General features: G+C 40.3%; 2 protein-coding genes across 2 annotated transcripts; one reads left to right on the forward strand and one right to left on the reverse strand.

The window, feature by feature from the left end:
* Nucleotides 1-8,358: 8,358 nt before the first annotated feature.
* Nucleotides 8,359-15,333, forward strand: LOC102709103 (probable lipoxygenase 8, chloroplastic). The gene is made up of 6 exons (XM_006659509.2): nucleotides 8,359-8,799; nucleotides 11,824-12,119; nucleotides 12,787-13,027; nucleotides 13,111-13,434; nucleotides 13,524-13,609; nucleotides 13,698-15,333. Exons 1-6 carry the CDS (start codon nucleotides 8,409-8,411, stop codon nucleotides 15,138-15,140), a joined length of 2,781 nt encoding a protein of 926 aa, XP_006659572.2. The 5' UTR covers nucleotides 8,359-8,408; the 3' UTR covers nucleotides 15,141-15,333.
* Nucleotides 15,334-15,587: 254 nt separating this feature from the next.
* Nucleotides 15,588-20,004, reverse strand: LOC102709391 (beta-glucosidase 27). The gene is made up of 13 exons (XM_006659510.2): nucleotides 19,774-20,004; nucleotides 19,574-19,640; nucleotides 19,021-19,079; nucleotides 18,856-18,931; nucleotides 18,318-18,395; nucleotides 18,140-18,227; nucleotides 17,307-17,562; nucleotides 17,071-17,186; nucleotides 16,735-16,955; nucleotides 16,484-16,515; nucleotides 16,283-16,385; nucleotides 16,032-16,140; nucleotides 15,588-15,948 (listed from the first exon to the last, which is right to left on the reverse strand). Exons 1-13 carry the CDS (start codon nucleotides 19,897-19,899, stop codon nucleotides 15,783-15,785), a joined length of 1,497 nt encoding a protein of 498 aa, XP_006659573.1. The 5' UTR covers nucleotides 19,900-20,004; the 3' UTR covers nucleotides 15,588-15,782.
* Nucleotides 20,005-20,856: the final 852 nt, after the last annotated feature.

Below are 20,856 nucleotides of genomic sequence, written 5' to 3' on the forward strand. Positions count from 1 at the left end.
GCATCAAAATATCATCACTATCATGCCCCTTGCTATCATACACGTTGATGTACCCATAGGATCAGACCCGACCAAATCTAGTTCCATGCACGTGGACCTAACCACCATTGTCCTTTAAGTTGGATTTTAGATTTGGGTACAGACAATTAGTCTAGTTACTCGACGCCTTCTCTAGGTCCCATCCGTTCAACTAACTAGGTCATGTTCTTCCACTTGCCATGCCATGCTAAAACTAAGGTGCAGGGGGAGACTCCCTTCTTTCCAACTTTTAGAAAAAAGTAGCCCTATCGCCGTCGTCCTCTTAGCTAGCTAGATTTAATTGCTCGGCAGCCACTACAACAAAAACCTTATATAATGGCACTTTTGTAGAGCAAATTAAAAAATGCCTCTAAAACTAAGACTCCTATAGCATAGAAACATTGTTTAGAGGGATTTTGCAAATTGCCTATAAAGTTTTTACTCTAGAGACACTTTAGATGCAGTTTTCTAACCTAATTTTCTAAATTAATCTTATAGAGGCATCTTTGTGGCACTTTATAATTTGCCTCATATGTATCGGCATTTTGTCGAGGCATTTTAACTTTCTTAAAGACACTTTATTGGAGGTTAATACATACTAAATAACTAAATATATTTAAGACAATATATTAATTAACAAGTAATTACTTGAGGTTGAGATGGTTAGGTGAATGATATATAAATAACTCATGTCAATAGGTCCTGAGTTCAAGGATTGGTATGTACAAAAGGAATGTTTTTTTTCTATTTTTCTACCGTGGTTTACTATGTTGGTCATATAATTTAACGTCTCTATAAAATTGCCGCAAGACATAGAGACACTTTATAAATTATCTCTTTGTTTGTAAAGACAAATCACCACAAGGCACTTATAAGGCATTTTTAAAAGTGTCTCTATCTTGCTGTAAAGACATTTAAAAAATACCTCTATAGTATTTGAAAAGTGTCTCTATGATTCATTTTTGTTGTAGTGAGCATCAGAAGCAGGAAACTATATGAGACGAATAGTGGTGCACATTAGGGTTGCAAAAAATGGACCCTTTTGCTCGACGCCGAGATCCAACATCTTGGCTATTGGTGCCAATGACCTTTTGTAAAAATATTCAGAGACAAGGACCTATACAGATGAAAATATTTATAACTATGTCCTTGGTGCAGTCATATTGGTGTCAAGGACCTATTTGTAAATGCTTTTTCTTATGTATACGTCCTTTTGCTATAATTTTTTTATAAATATGTCCTCGGTGTAAATGTCTTTAGCGTTGACCTTCTCCATGACGTGGTTACTAGGGGCAAGGGTCTTGGCACCCACGACCGTGGCGCCGAGATGTTGGATCTCAGCGCCAAGGTCATTGGCATTGAAAAAGACCATTCTTATTATAGTTTTTTTTTTATCAATCCATTTATAAATAAGTTTTCTAAAATGGCTAAAATGTAATCCACTCATTGCATGAACCAAATAACTTTAGCATGAATCAATTCTTAAAAATTCAATGCTATGTTTTTTCATTTAAACCGAATAATCTCATAGCAATGGCTAGCCTGATAACTTTAGCCATGGGAATGACAGCGACAATCAGGATACAATACAATTGCTAGTGTAACTGCATTTAAACAGTTGCGCTAGCACCATCTGATAAGAAATCAATGGTTCATATCGATGATCTACTTTAGCACCATTTTAGTGTAGCAAAACTATTTTTTATACATTTACAACCGTGCATATAGACCATTTGATTAATATATGAATGGCTTCGATTGCATGTGGTTCTTATTATGCAGTTCTATTTTCAACTGTACCTGATCTTAATTCTGGCAGCAAGGCTAGCTGGCCTCAAAATTTGATATCAGATGGAAAAAGGAAAAGAAAAAAAAACAATTCGATGAAGCTCGATCTGTACATGTGTCATCACCAAAGATATCATCAGCGGCATATCACGACTTTTGCACTTTGGAAATTCCATATATATATATATATATATATATATATATATATATGTGTGTGTGAAAATTAGATACTACTATCAGGTGTAGCTAATCCCTTCACGTCTATAATGAGAAACACTTTTATTACTGTTTCTGCTTCCACCCAACAGAAAGTATAGACACTGTTAAATCTCATATAAATGATACAACTATATGTATAGAGTTTATATTTTCTGTTGAAAGAGAACATAAATATGTATAGAGGTGTTTCTGCACCTTAGACATAAAATGAGTAGCTACACCTGGTAATAGGATATAGGCTATATATATATATATACACACATGGAATGGAACATTTTGCACGTTTGTGGATCCATCTTCTTGCAACCTGAAATTAAACAGTTTGACAACCGACAAGTTTTATTATTAGTTGTATATATAAAAGAGGCAAAGAGCATGCCACATCAACCGGTTCTTCGACCGTTCAAATTCGTACGTGCATGCTGCACATGGAACATATCATGCTATGCGCACCATCCACGTGTGTGTCTCCTCCCTTCATGCCTCATTATATATATATATATTTTTCTCTTAGCGTACGGATTCGCTAGCTGTATTCACTGTTTGCGTTGTGTGCAAAGCATGTTCGACGGAAGTGGATCCTCGATCTGCCATTCCACGCTAACAATAGAGGACGGACAGTATAGTGGCACTGCATAAATCTCAGCGGTTTATTTTAAGATAGATTTATCTGATATAGTGATATGCTACCGAATAAAACAGTAAACATATTATTACTTTTGAGCTAGGTGTTTGCTACGGTGTCACGTAGGGTATCTCCTGCAGTATTTAGACATTCCATTTTTTCTCTTTTACTGTACTGGCCTACCATTGCTAAGCAATGACTGGTGATCTGAATTCATGTTCGACATAAGCCACGTTTGGAAGTAGGGGTGGGGATGGTTAGTTATCTGGTACGGAAAACGTAGCAATATATTAGTATATGATTAATTAATTATTAAAAATATAAAATTAATATGATTTTTTAAAACAACTTTTCTATAGAATTTTTTTTACAAAAAATACTCTGTTTAGCCGTTCGGGTGCGCACGAAAAACAAGTGAATCTGGAGTTAGAAACATGGTGCCGAACACCTCCATGGAACAAGATCAAATGAAGCTAGTATTATAACTGCACAATAAGTACTGCATAAAATTTAGATCATCCATACTTTGATCCAATAGTTCAAATTTATTCTTATAAGATGTATAAAATAATTTTTTTTACAGTAAACGGTTGCTACACTGTTGCTACAGTAATATGTTGATATCGACCATTCATTTCTCTTCGTAAAGTGCCAGTACAACTGCTTAAGTTGCATTTACATTAGCAACTACACTTGATCCTCATCCGTTCGACATATATGGCCTAATGGCCACCCACCTACGCAACAGTAACATCCTACCCGAAGAAGTTAACTCGAATAGTAGTATTCTTTTCGTGTCAATACAAATATATTTTTAATAATGAAAAGACAAATTAGTTATAAGAAAAACTAACTTAAACTCTCTCGTTAAATAAGGAGATCCTAGAGAGTAAGAGATATGTCTGGGTAAAATATATGAAGATTTAAATATGAGTTGATTGATTAGATAACTAATGTAAACGCGCTGAACAACCATGCCACCATCTTTTGGTTTATTGGAGAAAAAAAATAAAACGATATTTTTATAAATAAAAAATATATAAATACTTTTAGCAATCTAAAAGCTAAAGCTGAAAAATAAAGCAGGACAAAAAACATTAAAATCAACTCTAAAGTTACGATTAAAAGTTTAGATTTTAATTTTTATATATGGATAAGCATCAGCGAAAAGATTAGTTTTATGGTTTGGTACACCCATGCATCAACCAATAGTTAGTCGACGTGGACCTCGATCGATCATGGGGCGATGGAGTCTAGATGTGCATGCAAATCTATCCGATTTATCCAACGTGCGGCCATGGACGTGCGTGCGTCGAAGAGATTGACAATTTTGAGATCAAGTAGGAATACGTAGCAGCAGCTACTAAATTAATGCCTTTTACCATCGTTGTCATCTATAGAGATCGACAAATTAAGCAGCCGTCTCGAACGCGACGTTGTTTATCGAACCACAACTAGCGAGGATTGTTAGCAGTAATGCAGGTTTCAAACTTCCAAAATTAGTGTCGTCGAACCACAAATTAATTAACGTTTGGCCCTATCAACTAATTAATCTCCACCACAGAAGATGTTTTGTGTTTGTTCATTCGGAAACTTATGTTCATTATTTTCTTGAGTTAAAACTTCCAATAGGTTCAAATTGATTAAATGTATACCAAATCCTATTGGAGTCACCGTTGTCATCAGACAGAGATTTGATTATGGTATTAAAGGACGTAGGGTTTAATTGATGCTAAGATATACGTGCATGAGATATTAGCAACGAGGAAGATACAAATATTTTTATACGTGTTCTGGCCCCATCAAGTAATCTAGTCTAGTCTGCATAGCCGGATTTTTATCGGGTATAACCGGATTCACTGTTATATCAATATCACATCAGTACAACGTATAAATAAGAAATCATAATCTAGTCTACATATATTAGTATGGTAGCATGATAGTGATGGTTGACAACTAGACATTGTCAGGTTTATCAGATGTAGGCTGAATGAGATTTAAAACACGCGTGGCGCGGCGTGTAATATATATTATCGAGTCTCGTCTTTTTATTTTCGCTAGCTTATATTTATAAACCAAAATTTAAATTTCTAACGTTAAATTTGCAGTAGATTCTAGAGTTTTTTTTTACTTATCTTTTAGATCGCTAAGTACATGTATATAAAACTTTTATTTATAAATTATTTTTTATAAGTATATCGTAAGACTTTTTTTTGCCGAATAAGCCTAACAATCGCTCCAATCTACTCCTCCTCCTCCTCCAGGGATTGACCGCTGAATCGGCGCGACTCTAACGTGTGGCTGCAGTTAAATTTCTGCCGCGACACGGCGACGGACGGACGCTGCCGGATCATCCAAAACGAAAGTTCCCAACCCCCACATGTGCACACACGCACACGCACAGCCGCGCGACCCGGCCGATTCAACGAGAAGAGCTAGCTAATCGACGACGAGCGATGACCGGCTCGGTCATTGGCCGTGCATGTTTTCCAGTTTCTTACCGCGTCTTCGACCGACTGCAATACGTACCTACCGAGTAAACTAAACAGTCCATGGATCGTGCAGATGGTGGGTACATGCATGTGCTAGCTTGCTGCACAAGTTGGGCGGCTGGCTGGAATGGATTTTATTTGTATGGATGCATGGATATATATCTACTGGATTGTTTTTTAGCTTAATTAGGACCCAGCATGTTATCGTGGGCATGTTTTGAGTTGCAAGGGGTCAAATGACATATTTATAAATAGAAAAAAATGTGAATATAATTTTGATATATATATGTGTTCCTAACGACCCTAAAACCAAGACTGAAAAATAAACGATATGAAAAAACCTCAAGATTAACTCTAAATTTAAAGTTGAGAATTTAAATTTTGGCTTATAAACATAAATAAAACCGAAAAGACGGGAGGGAGTGTGCAAGTTGCTAAACAGAAGGATATTATTTTAAAAAGTAACTAGGAAATGCTTCTCTGCTCATTTTTTGTATGAAACTCTACATAAAAATAGATTTAGATTTCGTGTAAATCTCTTATATATATTTTTTTAATTTCTACAGCCATAATTATGGTTCTATATGAAAATGGTAATATAATTTGATTTTGTATGCAACTTTTAAAACAGAAAATTGAATTGGACTATATATATAACTCTTACTTTCTTTTCATTTTCTATGCATACAGTTGTAATTTGTATACAACTTATTTTGAAAGTAAAACATATAATATGGACCCACGACAAGCCGACAGCTCAAATCTTTTCTTTCTATTAGATTAATATGAGAATTTCCGACCTATAGAGTGAACCTCGTGTATTTGAGCAATGATATGCATTTTTATTGTGTTTCAGAAAATAAATTAAACGTTAAAAGTTGATATATATATATATATATATATATATATTGTGGTATATACATATAAAACATGGCAAACATATACGTTGATAACAAAGTCACAGTAAACATCTTGTTGTTAACAAATACTGCTCCGTCCCAAAAAAAAACAATTTCTATGTTTTATATGTCCAGCGTTTGACCACTCGTTTTATTTAAAAATTTTATTAAAAAATTGAAAAAAATAGTCGTTTGTAAAGTACTATTTATGTTTTATCATGTAGTAACAATAAAAATATTAATCATAAAAATTTTTCAAATAAGACGAAGAGTCAAAAATTCTATCAAAAACATAGAAATTTGTTTATTTTGGGACGAAGGTTGTACATCAATTACAATTAAAAAATTAGATAGGAGCGACCGAAATTGATTCTACCCTAGGAGCCCAACCAATTGAGTTCCGCTGACTCCATTGTTTCTCTTATCCACATAAAAAGAGATAGTAGACGAATTAACCAAACGGGGGTTTGACCAACGTTAACTATAGTTTTATTATTTTTTTGTTTTTTATACTTAGAACCTAAATTTTATTTATTAATTTAACTTTAAATTAATTTTGAGTTGATTTTGGAAATTCCTGTTTCAATCCTTTGTTTTTAAATCGCTAAGAACCCATATATAAAAATTTTATTTATAAATTATTTTTTATCTGTAAATATGTCGTTTGGTTTTTTTCGTTAAAAAAAACGCAAAATGAGCCCTAGGCCGTCGTCCCGCTGTCTATACCTGGAAACAAGTACGAAGGTGTCACGATGACACCATGTGGGGGTGCAGATGTATCGTCGTATGAGACGACGGGACGAGGATGACTGACTTGGCACTTTGCATCGGACTATTCCAACTTGCCCAGAAGGTTGTTGCCTTCGCTAGCTTGTTCGTGTACCTCCATCGATCGAAAGAAAGGTAGCATGCAACTTGCTGTGGACCAGATAATTATTCAGAACTGTATGAATTCACACGAGTTTGTCAAGCCAGTATACGTACGGTACAGAGAATCGGTTTTAAACTCTCGAGATGAAGTCGCCGCAATGTTTACGTGTCATCTAGTTATGTTAAAATTAACATAGGTTATGCTCTGTAAATATGAATTTAATAAAATATAGTAACAATTTAAGTTCGATTTGTGGAAGTCTAATTTAAATATTTGAGCAATTTTACCGTCTTTGAATAGGAACCGAGAGGTATAAAGTTTTAGTGTAAAATTTAGTACCTACTAGCACCTAGGTACCAAGAGGTACTAGAATTTTACACTGAATTTTTGATACCTCCTGTTACCTTCTCAAGGACTATAAAATTATTCTAAATATATATTTATTACATGCATGTTAATTTATCTTACTATTATTTTTGAAAATAATATGAGTGAGCATCTGATTAGGAGCTTAAAACTATTCTCCTATTGGGTCCGTCTTCAGTGCATTCTACTTGTATTAGAATTTAATCGATATTATTGGTCCATTTTTATCGAACGACTATAGTTAAATTATATTACCAACAATATTAGATGTAGTAGAAATTTGAAGGGATAATATCGTCCTTTTTGTCGTGAACTTTATTGCAAAAAAAATAAAATTATAAATTACTACTAATCAATTAATTAAAAAAATACAAATATACAATTTTTAATCAATGACTAAGATTAGTTCTACTGGTACTACACCAGTAGAATACCCGGAGAGGACCCTTCTCCGTATCGTACATACTGGCTGATCATGAGCTCTTACTCCTCATGCAGAATTCACATAAAAACAACTTTGCAGTACGTATAGTGCTACAAACTTTTCATACGAATTCGCACTTGTCCCCTGCACTACTGGTAGGGCATGGTATCTCTACGTACCCAAATGGCCGAACAACCTACGTACATGTCATTTAAATTAATGTCCCAATTGAGATGGATGCAATATTACTTATGAAGCAATTAATTAATTAAGCTGGCTGGCTGGACGTACTATTATTTTTTTTTTCTCTCTTCCTCTTCTCTGGAGATATCCACCACTCCTGTCCTAAAAACGTGCCAACTAGTCGTCGATCGACGCGTGTATTTGCACTACAATATGGCCTTCAATTTCAAACAATTAAAAAGCTCGCAGTCGTACACGATGACGACGGCGACCAGCTGAGATCTGCGAGAGGAAAGGAAGAGGAAGCATGACAAAATGAGCTAAATTAATTCAAAACCACACCAAATTGATCAGTTTGTTTTTTTTCTCGATTTCGTGACTATTATATAGCTTAGCCATGGCTGGAGCTGCCTCTCATCGCCCCAGCCATAGAGACGACCTAGCTAGCGCTGCAAGCAAACTGAGGTAGCCGGCAAGCACACGCGTCGTCGTCTTCGTCGAGCAGGATATATATACCCGCGCCATGCTGCGTCCCCAGCTCAAACCATCATCATTTAGCCACACCGCGACGAGCAGCAGCAGCACGCAGCTGTTCCCCTCCTCGCCGTGCACTAGCCTAGTTCGCCAGCCGTCGTCGATCGCCGGAGCAGCTGCCGGCCGGACGCGGCGAGCACCAGGTGTAAACGTTGTACGGTGCGCGTCGGAGGCGGCGAGCAGCAGGAGGAGCGACAGTAGCTCTGCGTCGTCATCATCGGGCATGGCGGCGGTGGTGCGGGTGAAGGCGGTGGCGACGTTCAAGGTCACCGTCGGCGGGCTGCTCAGCAGCCTGAAGCCGTCGAACGCCATCAACGGCGTCAAGGAGCTCATCGGCAGGTCGCTCTTCCTCGAGCTCGTCAGCTCTGAGCTTGACGCGAGTAAGCTAACCTAATCATGCATTTTTCTCTGAATTGATGAACTGAACGATGCGTTATCAATCTTGCATGCATGAATATGTTGTTTCTCTAACGAAAGATGTATAAAATTATCCGATCTTTATAACTATTTAATAATATAAACAATTACATTAACTAATATAAAATTTAAAATCTGCTCCGTAAAGTCAAGACAATAAATTTATATATAAATTATTTTAAAATAAATACATTATTTAGCCATTCATTAAGCATATATACCGCAAGAGCCGAAAAATAAGCTGGCTAAAATAACACTGCCCATGTGCATGGTGCAAACGTTTCATCCATATTGTTCAAAAGATCTCTTCGTCGTACGCATGCATGGAAGAGACTAGCTACTAGTAAACAATTATAGAGTTTGATTTGTTTAATTAGGTGACATATGCATGACATGTCTAAGTGTTTAGGCCTTACGTACTGTTCTTCATCAATGGACAAACTATTCCTAATTACTTTGGTTAGAAACGTGATTAAATCCGTTGACGACTACCAACTGTACCATATATCTGGATTAATTACTCCAAACGAACGAGTCAGTGATGTGAAACCAATTAATCTAGAAAGTAGAAAAAGATACCACCACCTCCCTTTGATTTATTCTCATAGTGTCCTAGTTAGACATGGATGGATACAATTTCCTAGACTCGTTTCATTTTTTTTTTTTGAGAGGCTACACTTCGTTATTTTTATTGTTGTTATTGCCTGCTGCTGTACTATATTATTAATTGATTAATTAATTATGATTAATTGATCAATTATAGTTAATTAATTAATTAATTATTAGAACGCCGCACCTCTGCTAGCTATAGATGCACCAAAGGGAAAATTGCAAAGAGAGGACACAAAAAAGGTTATGGGGTTTTGCAAGAAGTCTAAGCTAGCTGACGACTACATTTTTTAGCACCATTCCATATCTACTCCAGTGCTGCAAAGTACCCATACTTTGGTTAAGTTTGTGTGGTGCATCTAGCACAAGCAGCTGCAATTAACAACCCTCAATTCACCAACTGATCAACCCTAAAAGCAAGAAATATTTTGCAGGCCACACAGCCTAGATTGTTTTTTTTTTTCCAGAGAGTGAACCTACCTCAATAACCCAAAAAATCCATGTACAGAAATATCGGCAGATGAAAAAGCACTTTCTGTTGTATTGTCCCTACGAGTGCCCCTATCACTGTCATACAATGAGGATCAGAGGATCACCAAGCAAAGTAATTAAGTGTGATGTGCACAGTCACTAGCTAATCAATTAATTAGCTATTTAGCATGATCCACACCAAGTGCAATTCCAACCATTGCTCCCATATATAGCAGATAGCTACATGCAGAGATTTGAGCAAGGCTTGAAGCAAAATCAACCTATTAATTATCCAAAATTTAAGATCGATTATTGCAAGAACAAATTTAACAAATTACATAAATGTTCTCAACCGTAAATATTTAAGGTGTACTATAAGAAGGGTCGACCCATAATTAGGATCCTCTGCAGTACTACAGAGGATCCATGCCCGTCGATCCGATGTTTACCTGCTGAAATAACCGACATTTGCATCTCTTTCCCTGTTTGGCTGTTCCTCTTTAGCATAACTGTCCTGTCCTTGCTAATTTGTCACACATTAGCAGTACTAATTTGTCATTCCGATTCCGTGCTAGCTATTACTAGCTACTACTAGTCCGGTAAACATCACATGTTTTTTGTAATTAATTGATGGAGAAAAAGTGGTGCCTGAATTTCGTTTAGCTACCTAGGCACGCGATTTGGACTGATCATAGAGCAGTCTAAATTGACAAAGTTAATTGATTTACATCTACTGAATATGTGTGTACACTAGCAAGAAAATTAATTATATATATCTATACTACCACTTTATTAACTAGAGAATTAACAATAGGATATATTTATTTATTTATACATATTGGCAGTAAATCCTATAAGTCAGTTAATATGCTTCTACCAGCAATATAGGTATTAGAATACTACCATTTTTTTTAAAAAAGATCATTATTATGATAATTAACAATCCTGCTTCATGACAATCAATTGTGTAATTAATTAATCGACGGCAGCAGATTGGCACGATGCTTCAAATTTTCGTCTTTGGCTTAATTAGCTCATTAAACCACAGTATATATGGTACATGGTGGCCGGCAGTGCAGTGCCGGTCAGCCGTTGCATCAATGGCGTGTATGCCGTACTCGTCTGATCGTGAATTCGTGATTCTTTTGGCCAAATATTACGCCAAGTATCTAACAAAGATCACATCGATCCACATCTGAAAATGTACGGTGCAATTTCGAGTGACATGTATACGACTCAGAACCACATGTTCATAACTTTGATAGCATCGTGTCTACCTATACGTACATAGGGTGCCTGTGATAACACGGTTGTTGATTTCATCTTTATTAATTGTTGGTTGGAAAGGTTATTTAGGTCAGGTGATATGCATGGAAAACGTACTCTGGTTGCATTCCAAGTTCCATGTAGTACTTTAATATATATATCCTAGTTGAACAATTTTTAATCCAAGTAGAAGGAGACGTGCTAGTTCACTATGTAGACTAACTGAAGATTAATTAGTTAAAAAGTTGTAATCTGAGACAATACCATTCAGGAGTTAACATAGTCCATTGCAATTTGCAATCTACAAGAAAGACCAGTACGTCTTCTCTATATGTATAGTCAAGAAAAAAATTTTTCACAAAGCTATACGTGTAAACTTTTTTTTAAGCTAGGAACTGACACATCGTCCTACCATTAGTGAAATTTTCTAGTAACTATTCCCTCCGCTCGATATTATAAGTTTTTCTGGGTTTGACTAAATTTATTCATATATTAATGTATATGTGTCTAAATTTATTAGCACATAAATAAATCTAGACAATGTCAGAAAGGGTAGAACAGACAAAATATTAGTGCTACTTAATAATTAATTACATAAAAAAATCAAAGTCTGATGGATATTAATTAATTAATTAATGCAGAGACGGGGAAGGAGAAGGCCACCGTGCCGAGCTACGCGCACAAGGTGGACGACGACGACCATGGCGTGGTGACCTACGAGGCCGACTTCGACGTGCCGGCCGGCTTCGGCCCCATCGGCGCCGTCGTGGTCACCAACCACCTCCACCAGGAGATGCTCCTCGAGGACGTCAACCTCACCGCCGGCGCCGCCGCCGGCAACTCCACCCTCCTCTCCATCCGCTGCAACTCCTGGGTCCAGCCCAAGTCCGGCAAAGACGACGCCACCCCCGGCCAGCGCGTCTTCTTCGCCAACAAGGTAGAGCATATACTATTAATTAATTAATTAATTAATTAATACACCTGGAATTTTTAAAAAGAAATGCCGTCTATTTTTTCCCCCAAAATATAAACTGAAAGATATGCAAACTTGGGCTTAGAATACTCCAATATCTCACTTAAATGTCGTGATAATTTGATTAATTAATGGCAGTTTGGCACCCCATCTTTTCGCTTCTGTTGACAATTATAAGCTTAAATTTAAATTTTTAACCTTAAATTTATAGTTAATTTTAGATTTTTTTACTAAACTTTATTTTCCAGCTTTGACTTTTAGATCGTTAAGAATATTATATTATATTTTTATTTATAAATTATTTTTTATTTGTAAATATGTCGTCCAAATAGTCACCCCCTACATACATCGATACGTGAGACAGTGCATATACAATTACGCCGTTACTTTAAATACTCTCGAAATTTGTACCAATTAGAACGCAACCTAAAACATCAATTCAATTTCGAAACAATTTGGTTTCAAAAACAAAAGAATGCAAAAAAGAAACAGGCCTATCAGTTCTACTGGGCCTTGTCGAACAAAGATTTGCACCGAGTGGGCTGGCCGGCCCATGGGCTGTGGGTCAGACAGGTGGGCCCAAACCAAAGACGATTTATTTACTGATGGGCTGTTGCATGCGGTGGTGCAGACCTACCTGCCGGGCCAGACGCCGGCGGGGCTCAAGGGCTACCGGGAGCGGGGCCTCCAGGAGAAGCGCGGCAATGGCACCGGCCGGCGAGAGGACGACGACTCCGTCTACGACTACGACGTCTACAACGACCTCGGCGACGTCGACAGCAACTCCGAGAACGCCCGCCCCGTCCTCGGCGGCAGCAAGCAGTTCCCCTACCCTCGCCGCTGCCGCACCGGCCGGCCCCCTTCCAAGAAAGGTACGGTGTCGTCGTCGTTCTCATCGCCGGCCACTCATGATCGATGACGGTGCGGTTGGTAAGTAACGCGATGTGTGTTGCAGACCCCAAGTTGGAGACGAGGAGCGGCGGCGTGTACGTGCCGAGGGACGAGAAGTTCTCGGAGGTGAAGAACGCTCAGTTCTCGATCAAGACTGTCACGTCGGTGCTCCACGCCGCCGTGCCGGTCTTGCAGTCGGCATTCATCGACAGAAACCAGGCCTTCCCGTCCTTCTTCGTCATCGACAAGCTGTTCGAGGACGGCGTTGCGCTGCCTAGCGTCGAGAAGCTCGGCTTCCTCAAGAGCATCGTGCCCCGCGTGCTCGAGCTCCTCCGCGACGGCCCCGGCGACGGGCTCCTCCACTTTGACACTCCGGCGAACGTCCAAAGCACGTATCACAGTACATGCAGCTTCACGTCGGCATGAAGCTCCACTGATTCTGTGCCTTTATCTAATGGCTCTTGCTATGAACTGCAGAGGACAAGTTCGCATGGCTAAGGGACGAGGAGTTCGCGAGGGAGACGCTCGCCGGCGTCAACCCGTACGCCATTGAGCTCGTCAGGGTGAGTCTCCATGTGGCAAGAAATTTTGATCGAGATATTGAGGCAATGCGCAGGTTTTGATCTGGTGTAATTCGGTGTGTTTGTGCAGGAATTTCCCCTGAAGAGCAAGCTCGACCCGGCGGTGTACGGTCCGGCGGAGTCGGCGATCACCGCCGACGTGCTGGAGGCGCAGATGAGGCGCGTGATGACGGTGGCGGAGGCGATCAAGCAGAAGAGGCTGTTCATGCTGGACTTCCACGATCTGTTCTTGCCGTACGTGCACAAGATCCGGACGCTGGATCACACCACCATGTACGGCTCGCGCACCGTCTTCTTCCTCACCAGCGACGGCACGCTGCGGCTGCTGGCCATCGAGCTCACCCGGCCGGCCTCGCCGTCGCAGCCGCAGTGGAGGCAGGTGTTCACCCCGTCCACGGACACCACCGAGTCGTGGCTGTGGCGGATGGCCAAGTCCCACGTCCGCGCGCACGACGCCGGCCACCACGAGCTCATCACCCACTGGCTGCGCACGCACTGCGCGGTGGAGCCGTACATCATCGCGGCGAACCGGCAGCTCAGCGAGATGCACCCGATCTACCAGCTGATGCGGCCGCACTTCCGGTACACGATGGCGATCAACGCGCTCGCCCGCAGCCGGCTCATCAGCGCCGGAGGTGTCATCGAGTCCTCCTTCTCGCCGCAGAAGTACTCCATGGAGCTCAGCTCCGTCGCCTACGACAAGCTCTGGCGCTTCGACATGGAGGCGCTCCCCGCCGACCTCGTCCGCCGCGGCATGGCCGAGGAGGACCCGACGGCAGAGCACGGCCTCAGGCTCGCCATCAAGGACTACCCGTTCGCCAACGACGGGCTGCTCATCTGGGACGCCATCAAGAGCTGGGTGCAGGCGTACGTCGCGCGGTTCTACCCCGACGCCGGCAGCGTCGCCGGCGACACGGAGCTGCAGGCGTTCTGGACGGAGGTGCGCACCAAGGGCCACGGCGACAAGAAGGACGAGCCATGGTGGCCGAAGCTGGACACGCCCGAGAGCCTCGCCTACACGCTGACCACCATCATCTGGGTCGCCGCCGCGCACCACGCCGCCGTCAACTTCGGGCAGTACGACTTCGGCGGGTACTTCCCCAACCGCCCCTCCATCGCGCGCACCAAGATGCCGGTGGAGGAGCCCGTGGACGCCGCCGCCATGGCGAAGTTCCTCGACAACCCCGACCAGGCGCTCCGCGACTGCTTCCCGTCGCAGGTGCAGGCGACGGTGGTGATGGCCGTGCTCGACGTGCTGTCCACCCACTCCCAGGACGAGGAGTACCTCGGCGGCCCGGAGACGAGGCCGTGGAACAACGACGCGGCGGTGCAGGCGGCGTACGCCGGGTTCACCGCCCGGCTCAAGGAGATCGAGGGCGTCATCGACGGCCGGAACAAGGACAGGAGCCTCAAGAACCGGTGCGGCGCCGGCATCTTGCCGTACCAGCTCATGAAGCCCTTCTCCGGCGAGGGCGTCACCGGCATGGGCATCCCCAATAGCACATCCATCTGAAACACCACCAAGCCCGGCCCCCACATCCACTTTGCAGATGATCATTCATGCATTGCATTTGTCTCAAACTCTCAATTATTTGTTTATGTACATCCGGTTGTGATTCATTATTCATCTGAATATTATTTCTCTGTATAAATAAGAAGGGATTGTTTGCTGCTCATGCTGCGTATTGAAAAAAAATCTATGAATACAATAGCATATTCTTTAATTTTATTAGATACTATCTCCGCCCCATAATAACATCATTTTTCGTTTTTCCGTATCCAACATTTGACCATATCTTATTTGAAAAATTTGTACAAAAACTTTAAAAAATTAGTCACACATAAAATACTATTCATATTATCTAGTAAGAATAAAAATATTAATCGCAAAAAAATATAAATAAGACGAAGAGTTAAAATATTATATCAAAAAACTGAAAATAATCTTATTTTAGGACGGAGGTAGCAGCGTTTGCATTAAACAGCGGCTACATTAAGACTGCATTTTTATTTCTCAGCACAAAAAACAATGGCCGCACACAGTTAATCATTCAAGCCAAAAGATTGATTCAGAAACCTGCTCAGGAGAGCTAGGTAGTTGTCTAATTATTCAGAAAACTTATTCAGAAGTGAGGTAGCTAAGTTGATTTGCTCTTCATTTCTTGAGGAAGTCGGCGAACCAGTAGCTGGACTGCTTGCGGTAGCGCTGCAGCGTGGCGCGGTCGACGTAGATGAGGCCGAAGCGGCCGGTGTAGCCGTCGCCCCACTCGAAGTCATCCATGAACGTCCACGTGAAGTACCCTTTCACCTTCACCCCTTCCCTGCAAATTCCATGCAAATTCAGCTCAAACTTTGCAACCTGTCTGTCCAAAATTACAAACTAATCCTTGCTGTGATTTTGCACTTGATTGCGAGCTGCGTGAAACGGAGGTGCTGGTAGTGGAATGATATCCGGTTCTCGTCCTTGAGCGCCTCTGCGATCGGGAGTGTGCTGTTGTTGGCCTCATCGGTGCCTGAATCAAGAACAGAGGTAACCAGAAAGATGAACATAACCAAAAATTGGTGACGCAACGCAAGAAACAAGTCGCGACGATGAACTGAAATACATGACAGATTTGGTTGGCAGTGTGATGGGTTTGTATATGCAGTGTGTACCGTTCTCTGCAATGTAGATGTCAGGGTCGTTGTACTTCCTCTTGGTGTAGAGAAGCAGCTCGCGCAGACCCGGCGCGTAGGTGAAGAAGATCTTTGTAAATGCCTACGAATCAGAACCAGTGCAATTATGCAAACCAATGAACACATCACGGCACAAACCCATGCTGATGATCAAATTAACAAGTTCTTGCTGCTGCGTACCGGCGGACCGATCGGGACTCCGTTGCGGTATGCTGTTCATAATAGATAGATACACATAGAAATGAAGGTTAATTTTGGTCAATACTACCACTAAAAAAGTTTTGATCTTTGCATCATATCAACCAGGGTAATTTTACTGTCATTAAGAAAGTAACTCTAGGTACTAAAATTTGATATCTCAAAATACAAAATACATTTGATACGTCTCGATACTTTTTCTCGAAAATGATAAAATTGCTCATCAAACAGACCTGTTTGATTTACCCAGTTGTCGGTTGCGTAGGCCGGTTTGAGCTTGCTCGGGCGTCGAAGAACGCTCTTGGCGTAGTTGGTGGTGTAGTAGTTGAGTCCGATGAAGTCGTAGGATCCCTTCACCAACTCCGACTGCTCGGCGGTGAACTTGGGCAGCCGGTCGCCGACCAGCTTCCTCATAGTGCCCGGGTAGTCGCCGTACACGATCGGATCCATGAACCTGAACACCAAAGTTTTAGTTTTTTTTTTTGTGGTAAACACCAACCAAAAACTCAATTTTTTTCTACCTGTTTCAAACGAATTTGTGTCGAATTCAAGATTGCGAGTGTGCGTACCATCCGTACATGAAGTCGAGGCTGCGCCTGGCGGCGTGCTTGTCGGCGTCGGAGTCGCCGTAGGGCACGAACCAGTGCGACACCTGCGTGATGCCGATCTGCCCCTTCTGCGTCGCCTGCATCGTCGGCCATCAGATTGAAGGCCGCCGTCGATTCGGCCATGAACTTCCATGTTCAGAGAATTCCGGCGATCAATGGATGGATGACGACGCCTGAGATTAGCTGCTGCTACGTACCTGGTACTTTTGGCGGTAGAGGCGGACGGCCTCGGCGTGGGCGAGGAGCAGGTTGTGGCCGGCGACGTACGGCTCGGTGCCGGAGTCGCCGGGGGCGCAGTTCTTGGACACGTACGGCGAGCAGTGGCCGGGGGCCTTGGTGCCGGAGCCGTAGCCGCCGGCGCAGAAGATCATCGGCTCGTTGAACGTGTTCCATGACTTCACCCGGTCGCCGAACTCCCGGAAACACACGTCCGCGTAGTCCACGAAATCCTTCCTGAATCAATACATACAAGAATGACAAAATCATAAATTTACTTTTACTCCCTCCGTCCCTAAATGTTTTACGCCATTGATATTTTTATACACGTTTGATTATTCGTCTTATTCAAAAAAATTACATAATTATTAATAATTTTTATATCATTTCATTTATTGTTAAATATACTTTTATGTATATATATAGCTTTACATATTTGAAAAAAAAATTAAATAAGGCGAAGAATCAAACGTGTATTAAAAAGTCAACGACGTCAAACATTTAGGACGGAGGAAGAATTTCCTTAAAATTTCAGCCTTTCTTTACTTCGATTGATTTCTATACCATATTAAGCTATTCAGTTTTTATGATTTCATCTTATTATATTTTTGCAAATATAAAAGATATATAAATAACGCTTAAAGTTTTTTATAATAAAATAATTCACAATAAAATAAATGATAGTTGCAATTTTTTTTAAAAAAATATGAATAGTTTCTAAAGTCAATAGAACCAGTATTTGATGCAGTTGACTAGTAGTCGTTACTGATTTTTTTTTTGTGGCAATTTATAGTAGAAGACAATGTTAGCTTACACAATATTTTCACTGAGGAAGCTCCGGTATTTATCCTCCAAGGCTTGTGGGGTGTCGAAGTGAAAGATGGTGACAAATGGCTTCATACCTTCAACAACCATTCAGAACAAATGCCACCCTGAAAGATGTTCTCGAGAGCAGGAGCCCTTCCAAAAGAAATAAGCAAGGATATTTTCACCTCTAGCTATGACCTCGTTGATCAGACTGTTGTAGAAGGCAATGCCCTCTTTGTTGACTCCTCCACTGATGGTTCCATCTGCAGGAAGGATGAAACCAGTCATTAATGAGATTGATGATGAGCTAAAGCACATTGTTATTAGAGGTTTGTTTCTGATCGTTAGATCTAACGGTGCACATCCTACTAGATCTAATGGTGGAAAACGATTTGGTACCTGTACCTCAAGATATTTTTTGTTGGATCGGAGTAAATATGTTGTTATTACATAAAGTACTTGAGAATATTACTACTCCACAACACCCTCTACCCTAAAATAAATCACTTTTCCATTCTTTGGATACGATATTTGATTCTTCGTCTTATTTAATTTCTTTATGATTAATATTTTTATTATTGACAAGTGATTTTTTTATAAATTTTTTAAATAAAATGGATGGTCAAACGTTCGATACAGAAATTAAGAAATCTTTTTTTTTTGACAGACGGAGTATAAACGGATGAGAGCACTGCTCAAGCATAGGAATAGCCTTATCCTTACTTGGCAGGATCCTGCTCCACGCAATGGAGAAACGGAAGGCGTCCATGTTCATCTCGGTCAGGAAGTTCAGATCCTCCTGCATTTTAGTTTGGATCAGAAAAGCAAGAACTCTATGCTCTGAATTCAACCATGGCAATTCTGCCCAAGAAAGAAACGAAGATCCACTTTGTAGCGATGGTAAAAGTCCACTGCTACATCCCCGTTGCTACCATCTTCTACTTTGCCTGGAAAAAAAAAAGAAGAAAAGGTTTTCGTTGTTTCAGCACAGTAATCAGCATGTGCCAGTCTGCCTGGGCAATGAACTTAGGCATATTTAAAATAAACAGATAGATTATTATGACATATTATTATAATCTAGAGCTGTAATAATTTGATAAGTTCACCCAAAGTTTTTTTTTCAGATTATGGGGGTGGCGGGTTTATTGTATTTAATTATAAAATAATGATTTTTTTAGAAAAAGGCAAACGTCCTGCTTTTTATTAAAGCATGAAACATTACAAAAGAATGATCAATATAAGAAAACTTAAACCAGAAAAACAAGCTGCTCACGGTTTATTATACTTCAATTTATAATAATATAGCTTATAGTAATTTATTTCAATAATGTAAATTATAATCCCAAGCCGAAGCCGAATCACATGTGACCTTAGTGCTACCAATTCCTTCAGTTTAACAATTTACATATAATTGTTGCTTAGCATTTATTTACACGGTGACCTGGAATGTGAGCGTAGGTGTCCCAGATGCTCAGCCCTCTGCCGCCTTCGTTTACCGCGCCTTCGTACTGCAAGAGAAAGAATTCAGAAAGTTCAGAAAGAATTCGCCCTGGTTTTTTCTTGACTCTGAACATGGACAGGACACCAGCAGCAAAGCAGCGATGGGTAGCAATTCGGTCAGAGATGAGAGATGGAACGGACCTGATAGGCCGCGGAGCCGGTGCCGAAGAGGAACCCCTCTGGGAAGCTGTGCCTGTTGAAGGCGCCATGGGCGGCGCCGATGCTCACCAGGGCGACCAAGAACGGAGCAGAGAGAAGCCGACGCATCCCTGCTCGTCGAACTCCAACCTGTCTAGTGTGGAAGATTGTGGCACAGAGTTTGCAGGCAGGCAAGCAAGCAAGCTGGCTGCTCCAAATGCAGTATGTCTGCTTCTTTAATATAAGCAGGTCTAGAGGTCTTTTTTTCGGTTACGTTTATGCTTACATAAAAATTGATACTTTTTTTCAATTTATGTTTATAAACAAAATTTAAATTTGGAATATTAAATTTTATAGTTTTTTATCATAGTTTATTTTTTATCCTTAATTTTTAGATCACTAAGAACATATATATAAAAGTTTTATTTACAAATTATTTTTTATTTGTAAATATGCCGTTTGGTTTTTCTCAGAAAAAGCCAAACAATTATCCCTGAATTTTTAACCTTTATTTTAAATTTAATTTTAGGATTTTTATCATAAATTATTTTTGAACTTCCGCTTTTATATAGCTAAAACACATATATAAAAATGTTATTCATAAATTATTTTGTATTTACAAATATATTGTTGTCTTTTTAGTTGAAAAGACCAGCTCATTAGTACACATGAATATTATGGGGTAAGGAACATTTTACTACCAAAAGGAATGGCATGACCCATACATTTTAGCTTACAGAGACCTCGATTCGATGGGTTGCCATCACCTGATTAAAGAAAAGCATGAAGCCCTGGGCAGCTGTAGCGACTGAGATTTTTAGTCTATGTGTCTCAATTCTTGACCATACACTTACTCTGATCGAAAATATAATAGGTACGGTGTGTAATGCTACTTTGACTAATACGGAATAATATCGTGATAGTTTGTTTAATGATAAATTTAATAAAACGATTCTTACAGGATCAATCTTTTTGGTTATTTTTATTACTAATTAAAATTTAAAATGTTTAACTTAGCATCTATTTCAAATATAATTATACTTTAGAACAGAGACACTACTGGCTCGTATCATAAAATTATATTTT

This window comes from Oryza brachyantha, chromosome 8 (assembly GCF_000231095.2).
Source record: "Oryza brachyantha chromosome 8, ObraRS2, whole genome shotgun sequence".
Taxonomy (NCBI): domain Eukaryota; kingdom Viridiplantae; phylum Streptophyta; class Magnoliopsida; order Poales; family Poaceae; genus Oryza; species Oryza brachyantha.